Here is a 15088-nt window from a genome sequence, read left to right as displayed (position 1 = left end):
GCAGCAGCCCAAGCAGAGCAACTGAATATCAGAAGGTAACTGCACTGGAATAAGAATTTTTAAGTAGTTCCGTAATTCCCAAATTTTTAAAGTTCATACACAGAGGTGACGAGTGGAAATGAAATACGTTTACTGAACAAACCCCATGATAAAAAGTGCTTAGGTTCTATTCTGCTACACTAGAATTGTTTTCTATGAAATGTTGGGAGAAGTCGGTCAAAATACAGACTCTAAGATATCTTGAAAATGTTCTCCAAAAAAAAGAGGTAAATATGTAAGGTGACAGAAGTATTAACTAACTTCATGGGGCAATCCTTCTGCAGTTGATATGTATATCAAATCATCACACTGTGCACTTTCAATGCTTTACAATCTTATTTGCCAATTATAACTCAACAAACCTGGGGGGAAAAAGGAACTCTTGAGATTTCTTTTGTGATTATATTATGGTATTTAATGTAATGGAGAATGGCTGATACTTCTGACTTTTACATATTGGTTAGTATACCTTGTCTTTTTCACTAAATCGCACGTTACCTGAAGGTCTAGCTTTCAGATGGATCCAGAGCTCTCCAGTTAAACCAAAGGACTAATTAAAGGCTATGAGTCCTTGGGTTTTGCTTTGTTCCATCCATGGCACAAACCATACCCTGACATCTAGCCAGTACCTAATGATAGTAGGCTGCTACTCAGAATGGATAACAACAAAGTACAGATGAAATCTGCAAACTCATCACAAATATAGGGGGGAAAATTAAAGCCTCTACCTTCTGGGTGGGACAAGAGAAGTGCTAATTCATGTGAAGAGGACAGTAAACATATTTCAGACTCCAGGACATTACTGAAGGTGCTTCATGGTTTGCTCAGTTAATGCCCTGGAGACTAACAAAGGTTCATTAACTTTTACTAGATGTTAACAGCAAACAGAAAAACAAAAGGGACATAGTGGCTATTAAACTTTGGGGTAGCTTCTGTGGCTGGCCATGCAGAGTCCTACACACTTCTCCAGCACCACTCACCTGGAGAAGCTGCTATGAATGCCAGCTACTGCTTTTTCTCCCTTCCCAAACAGATACAGCTTGGTCTAGAGCTGCACTGCCCCATAAGGAGAATTATTCACTTCACACCCAACACTGCCAATGGGGTTCAGCATCCTTATAACAGTAACAGCAGGTAGTCAGGGATGGGAAATTGTTAACCAAAACTTCTCCAAACTCACTCTCAGACATACACTTTTCCTCTACTCTAGGTCTCAAGGTCTTTAGTTAGCCTACCGTAAGGCTTGAGGGGTGTTAAAGTTAGGCCGAGGCTCAGCCACACGTTCCTCCTCTTCTGGGCCGTCATCTTCCATGTTGGAGAATCCCATCTCATCTTGAAACTGAGGGCAAAGGAAAAGAAGGATTATCCTGGGGAATGGGCATGTAAAAGTCACTCCAACAGTGACAGGGAAAATGAAGACTGGTTTACAGGACTATAATAATGCTGGCACACAGAAAGAGCTTGCACTGGATCCTTTCTCACTTCTGGGCTTGCACAGTTCTGCACATGGAATAATCTTTATGCCAGAAAAAAAGTTTCTCAGTCTATCACCTTGTAGTGGTAAAGACACACCACAGATAACTCAAAATGATCAGATTATCTTTCAAGAGAGAAATGTATGAGAAAGGGAATTATCTGTGCTGAGAATAATCTAAAATTAGTTTGCAATCTTTAAGGATTATCATGTGATAGTTGAAGAGGCTATCTAAAAGCTTAAGGAAAACTTTACTAAGATATGGATAATCAAAGTTTATTAGTTACCAAAATCTCCTGTCATTACATTCTCTCCTGGGTGGACTAAAAGGAGAATGGGTTGGTCAGACCACTGTTCTGGAGAGAGGGGCCCTGAGACCAAAGGACAGAGCTTGCTGAAGAATTCAAAGCTCTTTAGTATAGAATTCAGAGCTTTAGTATCCAGAGTTCTCATTCAAAGACCATTACTCACAGTTTCAAACAGCTCTTCCATCAGTTCATTCACTTCCTTTTCTGCAAAAAAGCCAAACAGTATTCTGTTGCCACATGTTTATTTCATTTTGCAATACAGGGAATTTCAAGAAAACAAAGAAAGCTTTTTTCAGCAAGGCTTTGGACAAAATCTTCATATGTATTAATATCCATCATTCACTCATTCATTTAAAAACATTTATTGAACAACTATATGCTTTAATCTCTGTTCTAGATGCTCAGATACATGACAGAAACTTACTTTCATGAAGCTTAAATTCTAGTGAGAAAACAAACAAAAACGTAAGCTAGATGATTTTATAATGTGATAAATTCATAATCTGTGTTGAAAAGGCTATCTAAAAGCTTAAGGAAAACTTTACTAAGATATGGATAATCAAAGTTTATTAGTTACCAAAATCTCCTGTCATTACATTCTCTCTTGGATGGACTAAAAGGAGAATGGGTAGATAGAATTCAGTGCTATCCTACTGAATGGAATCAAGACAGAAGTCTCCAGTAGTGTATCAAAAGACTCTACTTTTGGGCCTGAACTATTCAGCAATCCCATTCACAACCTACAACACCCAGAAAACACACTTATCAAATGTGCAAATAATAAAAAGCTAAAAGGGATCACCAGACCAACAGATGACAGAGTTCTAATTTTCTCAAATTAATTGGATGAAATATAATGGGGATAAATTTAAAGTCTTACATTTAGGATTTTGAAAAATCAGTTTCTTAAGTGCACAAAAAGATCAATGACACAATGGCTCCAAAACAGTGCTTGTAACCAAGAAGGCAAGCATATCACTGAATCACAGCAGAGTGTGATCATCACTATAAAAGCCCTTCTCAAGAGGGCATTAAAAAAACAAAATCCAAATGTTGGTGAGGATGTGCAGTGACTGGAACTCTAAAAACAATGTACAAGGAAAGACACTGAAAAAAGGTCTGGCAATTTCACAGAAAACTAAGTATAGATCTACTTTATGACCAATGATTCCTCCCCTAGAGAGCTGACCCAAAAGATATGAAACATCTGTCCACAAAACTTTTGAAGAAAGGTCAGAGCTATCTTGATTCAAGATAGCTAGAAATTAGAAAGAACCCAGGTGTCCATCAACACCTGGGGATTGATGACAAATAAACAAATTGGTATATTTATACACTGGAATCCTACTCAGCAATAAAAAGGAAGGAAATTAGGTAATACAAGCAATATTCATGAATCTCAGAAACATCATGCTAAGTGAAAGATGCTTTACATAACAGAATACATACTATGATTCCATTTACATGAAGCTTTAAAAGAGGCAAGTCTATCTAATCTATGATATAAGAAAATAGAACAGTGGTTTCACCAGGGAGGATGATGTGCGGACTGATCTGGAGGGACAAGTAGGTGCTTTTTGGGGTGATGAATCTCTATCTTCTTAGGGGTTGAGTACATCCCTCTAACAAAGAGGCACGACAAACCTCACTGAATGGTACACTAAAGATTTCTATACTACAGTATGTATACATTACCTAAAAAGAAAATCTGTAAACAATACTGAGTTCTAATTAATGATGTGCATGCTGAAATGTTTAGATATCCACAACTCACTATGAAATGCTTTAAAAAGAATAAACAAACAAGGATTAACAGATAGATAGAGAAATAGATGGAGAGCTGCATAATTAAGTTAATATATGAAAACTTAACTGCAGAAGCTAGGTGGTGGGTATATGGGTGAGGGTGTGTGTGCTAAGTCACTTCATTTGTGTCCAACTCTTTGCGACCCTATGGACTGTAGCCCATCAGGCTCCTCTGTCCATCGGATTTTCCAGGCAAGAATACTATAGTGGGTTGCCATACCCTCTTCCAGGGGATCTTCCCAACCCAGGGACTGAACCCTATCTCCTGAAACTCCTGTACTGCAGACAGATTCTTTACCACTGAGCCACTGGGGAAGCCCTGGTATATGGGTGTCCACATGTTTGAAGAGTTTCATAAAAACACGTAATGTAGGAGAAATTTTCCTAAAAATAAAGGCTAATATCCAGAGGAAGGTAATCTGGGTGTTGAAGTGCGGAAAGTCTGACATTTAGAGAACTGAAGAAACTTGGTATGTTTAGCATAGTAAAGAAAAAATGTAGGAAAAGAAACATACTATACTACGTACACTTGGTAGTAAGTTACATTTTTTAGGAACAAAGGAAAAACAAATATAAAAGATTCAGATTTAGTAAGGAAAATGTTAATTGAGGAGGTGTTCAAGAGCAGGACACAGCATCTGCAGAATTGATGAACTCCCTGTCACCAGAGGTTCCCAAACAGATTGAAAGGTCACATCAGAGAAGCTATGAACAAATGCTTAAGTGGGAGGAAAATATACATAATCACAGAAGCATTCCAGACTCTGTGATTCTAAGCTTCTTTATTTTTAAATTTTTATCATCCACATAAGTCCTCTTAAAAGGACTGTAATTAAACATGATAACGTAAGACAACAAGGGGTAGAAACAAAATTAAAATTCTATCCCAGTTTTTACTTACAATCACAGAACGCTATGACTAGAAAGGAGGACCCTTCATTCAGGCATCCCAGAAAAGTCTACTCTTCAGCAAATATTATCAGCACCGTGAAAAACACTTGCTCAAAGGCAATAAAATCATGAGAAACTCACAGTCTAGTGGAGGAGACAAGATATAAATAAGCAATTATGAGAGAGATGAGCATTAAAAAGGACATATAAAATCGTATGGAATACAAAGCAAGAAAATCAATCCTCAATGAGGAGGATCTCACTGAGAAATTACAGTTGATTCTTAACGTGGAATTGAACTACATGGGTCCACTTATATGCAGAGTTTTTTCAATAAATTTATTGGAAAAATGGAAGGGGATGTGCAACAATTCGAAAAAACTCTCAGACAAACCGCAGTCTAGAATATAAAACATTTAAGAGAAAGTGAGGTATGCCATGAACACATAAACTGCATATAGATACTAGTCTACTTTATCATTAACTATCATTAAAATATACACAAATCTACTCTGAAAGTTAAAATTTATCAAAATGTATGCAAATGTAGACGACACAAAGTGCCACTCAGAGAAACACAAATATAAAGATTCAGTATGAAATCGTAACTGCATAAAAGTAACTGTGGCATATACTGTACTCCTGCAATAATTTCATAGTTACCTCCTGTTACTAGCTAAAGTGCAGAAGCACAGTCATGACATTACAAGAAAATGCTAAATTGCCCAATATGTACCAGAGACTATGGTCTCGTTTATGACCAGGACTATCCTTCTCTATAAAGCTGCTCACCCCGAGAGCCTTGAAAGAAAAAGATAAACAGGAGTTACCAGTCTTTGGATATAAAAAAAATAAGGCCCTTTCTCTGGATTGGTTTCATCAATGCTTTGTCCCTGAAGTAAGGAAATACCTTGTGTTTTAAGCTTCTTTTGATATTGGACAATGCCCCTGGCCACCCAGAGCCCAATGAATTCAACACTGAAGGTGTCTTAAGTGATCAACTCGCCTCCGAACACGTCTCTAATTCAGCCTTCAGATCAGCAGTCATAAGGATCTGTAAGCCTCATTATGCGTGATACTCTATGGAAAGGATCATCAATGCTACAGCAGAGTCCTCGATGAAGAGAATGTAAGTCTGGAAGAAGGATTACACTATTGAAGATGCCATCACTGTTAAAGAAAAACCCAAGAAAGCCATCAAACCTGAAACAATAACTCCCCATTGGAGAAAACCATGTTCAGATATTATGCATGAATTCACAGGATTTACAACAGAGCCAATCAAGGAAATTATGAAAGAGATTGTGAATACAGCCCAAAAAACATGGTGGTAAAGATTCAACTTTTGGATCTTAGAGAAATTCAAGAGCTAACAGACACCAGGCCAGAGGAATTAACAGAAGATGCCTTGATGGAGAAGAGTGCTCCCAGACTAGTGCCAGACCACGAGCAAGAAGACAAAGAAGCTGTGTCAGAAAACAAACTGATATCAGACAATCTGGCAGAAGAGTTCTGATTATTCAAGACTCCTTTTGATTTCTTTTGCATGAAGCCTTCATGATATATAGACTCTGAAACCAAAGCATATGGTGGGGAGAGGGATTGGACCATACAGAAACATATTTAGAGAAATAAAAAAGCAAAAAGTCAGACAGAAATTATAATGTATTTCCATAAAGTTACACTCTCGGCCACCCCTTCCTCCTCCACCACCTCTTCTGCTTCTGCCACCCCTGGAAGAGTAAGACCAACCCCCTTCTTTCTCCTCTTACTCCTCAGCTGATTCAATGTGAAGACAAAGAGGATAAAGGCCTTTATGATGATCCACTATGACTTAATGAATAGTAAACAGTCATCATGCCCACAGTTAATAAACTTATCTGTGGTGGATGTGTTTGCCTTTGTGTGAAAATTTAATAATTGTTTGGCAAGAAGTGTATGAGATGTTTTTGTGTCATCATCATCGTTGCCCACGTATTAGAAAATCTTGTGCAAGACTTGTATTGAAATGGATAACCTATCCTTACACAGGCATAAAGTGAGTGATATAACATAAATTTAACTATGTGGTAGAGCTTCCCTGGTGGATCAGACAGTAAAGAAACTGCCTGCAATGCAGGAGACCCAGGTTTGATCCCTGAGTTGGGAAGATCCCCTGGAGGAGGAAATGGCAACCCACTCCAGTATTCTTGCCTGGAGAATTCCATGGACAGAGGAGCCTGGAGGGCTACAGTCCATGGACTTGCAAAGAGTCGGACATGACTGAGCAACTAACACTTTCACTTTCAACTATGTGTTAGTTTTATTACTGATTCATAATTATGCTTTCAAAAAAATTACATTATCTTACAGTATGCCTCTCTCTCGTAATTAGAGAAACCCTGTATCAATCTATCACAATTATAAAAAATTTAACAGTGTTTCCAATCCTGTTCATGAATATGACTGTAATGTTGTTCAGGTGCTAAGTCGTATTGAACTCTTTGCGACCCCAAGGACTGCACCACCTCTGGCTCCACTGTCCTTCACTATCTCCAAGAGATCGCTCAAATTCATGTCCACGGAGTCAGTGATGCTATCTAACCATCTCATTCTCTGCTGCTCCTTCCTCCTGCCCTCAATCTTTCCCAGTATCAGGGTCTTTTCCAATGAGTCAGCTCTTCACAGCAGGTGGCCAAAGTACTGGAGCTTCAGTTTCAGCATCAGTCCTTCCAATGAATATTCAGGGTTAATTTCCTTTAGAATTGACTGGTTTGATCTCCATTCAGTCCCAACAGTTCAAAACCATCAATTCTTCAGCACTTGGTCTTCTTTATGGTCCAATTCTGACATCTATAGATGAATACTGGAAACACCAGAGCTTTGACAATATGGACCTTTGTCGGCAAAGTGATGTCTCTGCTTTTTAATATTTTGTCTTCCAAGAGGCAAATGTCTTTTAATTTTATGGCTGCAGTCACCATCTGCAGTGATTTTGAAGCCCAAAAAAATAACTGTTACTGCTTCCACTTTTTACCCTTCTATTTGCCATGAAATAATGGGAGTGAATGGCAGGATCTTAAGTTTTTTTTAATGACTGTAATATTGTATGCCATAAAATTTTGTAACAGTTCTTTCATCAGTGTATAGGCAGGGTATGGTGAAGGAATTCTATCAATTACACTATATCAAGCTATTGTACTGCTGCTTCTTCATTAGCTTTAACTGTACGGACCTTTGTCGGCAAAGTGATGTCTCTGCTTTTTAATATGCTGTCCAGGTTTGTCATAGCTTTCCTTTCAAGGAGCAAACATCTTTTAACTTCATAGCTGCAGTCACTGTCCACAGTGATTTTGGAGCCCAAGAAAATAAAGTCTGTCACTGCTTCCACTTTTCCCCGTTCTGTTTGCCTGATGGGACCTGATGCCATCATCTTAATTTTTTAATGACTGTAATACTGTATGCCATAAAATTTCTGTGACAATTCATGTATCCATAGGCAAGAGTACTGTGAAGCAATTCTATCAGTTACACTAGGCTATCATCAAGCCCTCATAGTGTTGCTTCTTCCTCATTGATACATGAATCCTTACACCATAAATAAACACGGATTTCTTTTTCACATTATCTTTTCATTTTTCATATCCAGTGCTTGTGACATGTATGTCTACAGTATTCTGTGTCATATGAGATAATATTAATGCAGATACTGACAGAGAATTCATCTTGCAAACAGATTAACACAAACTTACATTTGGAAGTATGCATAAAACAGTAGTATAAAAATGTATTTTGTCTCCCTTATGATTTTCTTAATAACATTTTCTTTTCTCTAGCTTACTTTATTATAAGAATATAGTACATAAAATACATTACATACAAAATACATGTTAATCAACTATTTACTTTATTGCTAAGCCTTCAACAGTAGGCTACTAGCAGTTAAGTTTGGGGACAGTCAAAACTTCCAGTCAGATTTCTCACTGCACACTGGTTTAGCACCCCTAGCCCCCAAGTTCTTCAAGGTCAACTGAAGAAAGTCACAGACAAACAAAAGGGGAAGGCAAATGTATTCCAGGATGAGAACTAAACTGAAATGCAGTCTCCTACTTTTCTGCTTCAAGCAAATAATGTTTCATAACCACCAGCACACGACACTGTGGACCAGTCACTCCTTGACTCTTCCCTTGGTTTCTGAAACACAAGACTTTCTTGGTTTTTCTCATACTTTTCAAGACAATCCTTCAGTTTTCTCAAAATCTAAATCCTCAAGCCTTTTTTTCCTACACTTTCTCTTTGATTCTTGGTGCTTTCCTTTCAGTGCTTCTTCTAACCTTAACTATCATAAGATACCAAAACAAATGGAAGACCTTCATAAAGAAAATGACACTCTAATCTCAAAAACAATATGAAAGATGAACTAAAGCAACAAAACCGAACATTTAAAGGATTGTGCTTACATAATTCTCTCGACATAAAGACCTACATTATTTAGGTACATGATAAACACTTTTGGACACTGATAAATCTTTCTTCATAACCTTGTCAAGAGCCAACATTTTACCTTCACCATATGGTGTATATTATCCAAGTACAGGGACTTGCACACACTCAATACAAATCAACAGTTCCTGAAACATGTTATCCATTATTGGCAAACTAGCAATGCAATAATTTTTTTTAAACACATGTATACCTGTGATGGATTCATTTTGATATTTGGCAAAACTAATACAATTATGTAAAGTTTAAAAATAAAATTAGAAAAAAAAAAATGACTCAAGCCAAGTTATTGTTTCCCATGCCTCCAATCTTGCTCTTTACCCACCAAAATCAATACATTAAACTGGCATTAAATCAAAATAATATTTCTAAAATCCAAATCAGTTCCTATTGATTTCCTGCTTAAAACTTTTTGACCTTTCTTGACAGATAAAAATCAAATCTAAGGTTCTCCATGAACTGAACATTGCTTAACTTCCTACCACAACTCAGATAACTAAATCAAACTACTTACTATTTTCAAAATACATGTATTGCTGTTTCATAATTTCATGGTCTGCAAAATATTCTTCTATTTACAAAACCCCTCTCTGCCCCCATTCACCAAAACCTTATTACTCCTTCTAAACTAAGGTGAATCATTTTGTGAGTCATTTCCCAAGCCATAGTATACATAGGACACTATACCCTCTTTTAGGCCACCAATATATAAGCTATTATTACAGCACCTATCACTTTGTACTGTAACTGTTCCTGTCTGTATCCTCCTACTAAGCTGACATCCTACAGACAGAGGCCATGTCTTACTTTGGTACAATCGCTGCCAAATACTGAACTCAATACATGACTGTGGGATGTTGACAGGATTCCTGAATATAGATGTCAATGTAAAGAATTCTAGAAATAAATAGGCAGAGGAAGCTTAAATGTCTTGAGTGGGCTGCTTCACCCTCAAAACTCTGCAAAGTAAACAAAGCTAGATGTGGAAAAGTCAAGAGCAGGACTCATAACACACACAGACTCACTGGTGATTCTTACTGCCCGGTCAGTGCGGAAATCCTCTGTGTCTGGTTCATCGAGGTCTTCCAGGAAATTATATTCCGGATCATCATCATCATCTGCTTCATCTAGGGAAAAAAAGTTTCAGACACTTATTCAACTGTAAACTCATATCTCCAAAGAATATTTAAGATGTTCAGCACCACAGGAAATCTACTCTGTGGTAGATAAATAAAAGCACATTTATTCTGAAGTTTTTAATTTATTTATTTTTTGGCCACACCATGTGGCTTGCAGGATCTTAGTTCCCTCACCAGGAATTGAACCCAGGCCCTTGGCAGTGAAGGCAGAGTCCTAACCAGTGGACCGCCAGGGAACTCCCTATTCCGAAGTTTCTAAACTACTTATTCTTCTTTTCCTCAGTGCTTCTGTATAGATCATCTCCCACAGCTGACTCATCTCATCTATTCTCCCCACTAAGCTAAGTTCCTTCCTCACTCCAAACAAGGCTTAAATTTCTCAAAATGCAGCCAAAGTCAAAAAAATGAACATATAATTTATCTCAGTAAACCCACTTAGAGTAGTGCATCTCATTAAAATAATATTTTTCCAAAATTCTTTATACAAAGGCACTGACAGTAAAAGAAAAAAAAATAACCCTAATTCCCAATAATTAAGGAATGACTATAATTAAGATGCCTCAGTATAAGACAGAAGATACATGCAGAATTTAAGCATTATATACATGTTCAATATATACATGACAAAAGTACAATACTCATATAGCACTCATAAGCATGACGAAATTATATCCCTACAATAAGACTCAGAAATAACTAAAAATACACAAAAAATACTAAACATTTGTTATATACGAATACAGAAATATGGCTATTTTTCTCCCTCATAATTTTCTCTAATGTTGATGCTATCATGTTGTTTAGATTCTGTCTCACTGTTCACACACTGTTGGCAAGGCACAAGCAGGGAAGCTGGAAGAAAACTCAAGGAGTCATAGAACTGCAGACGTGTGTCTTCTCTCCAGGCTGGCACAGCGGCCGTAGCAGCAGACACGCTATATTCTCTCGTGGTTGACCCCGTCAACACACGGCCATAACGCAGCCTCAAGGGCTTTTCAGGTGGAGCTTTCATATGTTTACAGAACAAAAGTGGCCCATGACCACTTGGTACATCTGACATACATGCACAGTGCTATAAATGACCTCAGCTGCCACCTAATCGTGTGACTATAAAACGTGAGGCGAGTGAGGGAGGCCGTGGGGCAAGAAAGCCTGACCGTCAGCATCTTGGCTAACCTGCTCTTTCCTTACATCCCACCCCTTCAGGGTCTCTCGCCTCACAATCCACGTGCAGTCCATCTTCCACGATACTCCCTTGGTGAGTTAGCACAGATCCTCGAACCCACGTTCTACACAGCAGTAGATGCTACAACAAACAGTTACGTCCCCAGTGCAGAGCGAAACGCAACACCCGGTGTCACCTGGAACTCATGTTGCAGTCCTTGCCCTCATGGGGCTAGAAGAGCCCCCCACTGCATGTGGAGTGCCTTTATCTTCCACGGCCAGCCCACCGTCTGCCCTTGTGAGACTGCAGGAAAGCCTCGACAGGGGCAACTCCACCCCTGCAGGGCTTTTTACTAAGGACCCGCAAAACCACCCACAGGCACCAGGCCCACCCATTCAAAGAGGGATTTCTGCAGCATTCACAGCCCACCCACATGATTCCTTCCAAATGCTTTCACACTTCTAAATCTGCAAGAGAGTCAGAAGTTAGTAACACATCACAGCACACATCCTTCACAGAACCCTGTTCTAAATCTAGGACACAGCCTTCACAGTACACTGTTCTAAATCTGCAAGAGAGGACACAGCTAGATCTAAAGACAGGACACAGCCCTAACAGTATGCCTTCACCCAATCAGCCCACATTTGCATCTGTGTAACCCAAAAGCGGCCCCTGCCAGCTAGGGCCCCCTTCAGGCTCTTCACACTTTCAATGGTGCTGTGCACGCTCTCCCTCTACTTCTCTCAGTAAGGGCTCACCAAATCCTCCCACAGGAGGCAGCCCACCCCTTCGAAGAGGGGCTTTTTGTGGCGTTCACAGCTCAATCACGAATCTGTAGTTTCAGGATCACAGCTCACATCATGAGTTCATGTAACTGCTTGTATCTCTTGCTCTGGGTGCTTCTCACACCTGGTAAACTGCTGCTCCAGCTGCAGTTGCCTCCATAGCTAGTGTCTGGGAGTTCTGCATTCATCCACATGGTGTGGATGACGGCATTAATCCATTCCATCAGGGTATGTGTTTGGTTAGGCACTCCCTGCATGAGTCACCTAGCATTCTGCAACCTTTGTCTCAATGAGGGGTGAGTGGTTATACATGCCAACTGTTCTATTCTGTCCCTGGAACAAAGGATACCAAACACTCCTGTGTCCCAGACTCACAAAAGCTATGCTGCCAACGGTTCCCCTGCTTTTGCTGAAACTGCTTACCCAAGTCAACCAACTCCACCTGAGTATATGGGCAATACGTCGTGAACTCAGTCACACTGGGGGCCCCTTGAGGATGCTCCCGCTGGGCCATAGGCTGCTCATGTTTCACTTTCTGCTGTAAATAGGGCCTTGTCAGCATCGTCCCTCATTACCTCACAGTCCGAGGCACTGGGTTCCTCCTCAAGGCCATGCATCTCTTGTTTCACCAAGAAGGCAAGGTTCCAACTTTTCTTCTTCTCTTTGCAACTGGCACACTTGCATGGCATCACAAAGGGCACTATCCATATTCGCCTTCAAGGCAGTTAGGAAAATCCACCCCACGGTGCCAGCAGCAGTCCATACCACCTTGTCAGGCAAACGGGAACTCACCACCTGTAATGCCTTTTCAATGCTATCTGGTGAACTACCTGCCACTTCCCAGTCTTCCATCAGCATCCACACTGAGAAAACTGTGGCCTCCTGGTAACACATGCTATGTGTTGGAGCCTCAGGCTCCTCTACCTCGGGGGTATCCTGTCAACTATGCCAATTGTCTTGCTGTTCCTCACTGTGCACGCTATTCTCTGAACCCAGGGTAGGCAAGGCCCAAGCAGGGAAGCTAGAAGAAAACTCAAGGAGTCATAGGAACTGCAGACTGTTTTTTCTCCCCAGGCTGGCACAGCAGCCGAAGCAGCAGACACACTGTATTCACTCATGGTTGACACAGCTGACACACAGCCATAATGCAGCCTCAAGGGCTTTTTAGGGGCAGCTTTTATGTGTTTACAGAACAAAAGTGGCCCATGACCAAGAAGGTACATCATGATGCACAGTGCTTTAAGTGATCTCAGCTGTTACATAACCATATATTTACAAAACGTGGGGCGAGAGCAAGAGGCTGTGGGGCAAGAGAGCCTGACCACCACCATCTTGGCTAATTTGCTCTTTCCCTACAGACTGCTAAATAAAAATTGTGAAGGAGTCAATAAAATACAGAATTGTTATATTAAGGTGAAATTCTTCCCAAGACAACTTTAGATGAGCATCATCTAACAGAACTTTCTGCAAGGCTGGAAATGTTCTAATACATATGCATTGTACAACAGTAATCACATGAGCCAACTGAGAACTTGAAATGCGGCTAGCGCAACTGAGGAACTAAATTAAAACAAAAACACCTTACCACCTTACAGCCATTAAACAGAAGAGGGAGATCTGTACACATTACAACAGAAAGATCTCTAAATTATAGTAAGTGAAAGAAGCAAGTTGCAGATGCAGGATAACATGTATAGTATGATGCCTTTCATGGAAAAAAAGATAAATATGTGCTTGATTAGATACACAGAAAATAGTTCGAAAGAATTAACAAAGACTGAAGAATGGAATTCTTCCTTTCCACTTTGTGCCCTTCCATAATGTTTTGATTTTTCACAACAAATGAGTATCTTTCATTAAAAATAAAAATATATACACAAACATCTTTGATTCACCATCACTGAAAAATCTGTACTGATAAGCCCCAGTCTAACCTGATAATCTTTTTAATTTTTATTGGAGTATAATTAACATACAATGCTGTGTTAGCTAACCTGATATTCTTTACTCAACATTTATTCTGTTTCCAATATATAAATCTGCATTGTTTGTATATAGTTATTTAAATGTGAAGTCTTTTTCACCCATCTATAGGTTATCTCCCCAATAAAAATGTTTTAAATCCTTGGGAATGGAATCCTGTCTTCCTAATCTCTACAGTACTTTCTACGTAAGCCTCTTTAGAGCAGATTCTTTACAAATGTTGCGAATAATGTAAGTTCTGGAGAAAGCCTATATCAAATGGATACTGTACATACGTTTGGACCCCCATCTGTTTAGGTGCAAGATCTACAAAGAAGGCTTCTGCTTGTATCATACAAGTGGGCCAGCCGATATTCTCAGAGAATTCATTTGGTAAACATGCTGAAAAATCATTTGGGAAGGTTTCTTCTGAGTTCTGCTTGGCTTTTAGTACCTTGATTGTGGAACCTACCCTCTGGGTCTAATTACTTTGTTGACTGATATTAACACCCATTGTCAGCATCTACCCAGCTGATCTCAATTTGGTGTACCCACTCCATTAGTAGACCTCTTAAATTATTTTTTGCAAATGACACTCTTAATAGAAGAGCAGATGGTACTAGGAACATGAAAATAACCACATAACACTACAAAAATAAACCAGCATATGGCTGAAGTTTGGTTCTATGATCTATATCTAGCATTATTTCCTACTTACCAGCACTCATTAAACTCAGCTGGTAGATGTGGTTTATAAATCTACCCGAGTCACTGCATTCATATTCTCTTTTTTAAGTAGATCCTACTAAGGAAACAAAACAATTGTTTTAAAGAAAAGATTTTCACCCTCCCCACTAACCATTATTCCATTTCCTCAATTGACCCTTATCATACTCTTCTATTCCTCCCATGCCAGTAGTTTCCAACCTTTAGGATACGTAAGAATTAGATCCCTAGACGATACCCATTAGAGATTCTGATTCAGTAGGTACAGGGCAAGGCCCTGGAATGGAATTTACATCTTAACACCATCCAAC

General features: G+C 39.3%; 1 protein-coding gene across 10 annotated transcripts in view; it reads right to left on the bottom strand.

Annotated features, from left to right (window-relative positions):
* The window catches only part of LOC109553492 (GON-4-like protein), an 89466-nt gene that overhangs the window by 26809 nt on the left and 47569 nt on the right, over positions 1-15088 (bottom strand). For all 10 annotated transcript variants that reach the window (XM_070779601.1, XM_019953534.2, XM_019953542.2 and 7 more), the window contains exons 12-14: positions 10026-10127; positions 1985-2025; positions 1275-1378 (exon numbers count right to left, since the gene is read on the bottom strand). In XM_070779601.1, the coding sequence (XP_070635702.1) occupies positions 1275-1378; positions 1985-2025; positions 10026-10127 (247 nt within the window). The remainder of the gene's footprint in view (positions 1-1274; positions 1379-1984; positions 2026-10025; positions 10128-15088) is intronic.

This window comes from Bos indicus, chromosome 3 (assembly GCF_029378745.1).
Source record: "Bos indicus isolate NIAB-ARS_2022 breed Sahiwal x Tharparkar chromosome 3, NIAB-ARS_B.indTharparkar_mat_pri_1.0, whole genome shotgun sequence".
Taxonomy (NCBI): domain Eukaryota; kingdom Metazoa; phylum Chordata; class Mammalia; order Artiodactyla; family Bovidae; genus Bos; species Bos indicus.
Note: the sequence above shows the minus strand (reverse complement) of the source record. Positions and strands in the feature narration are given on the sequence as shown.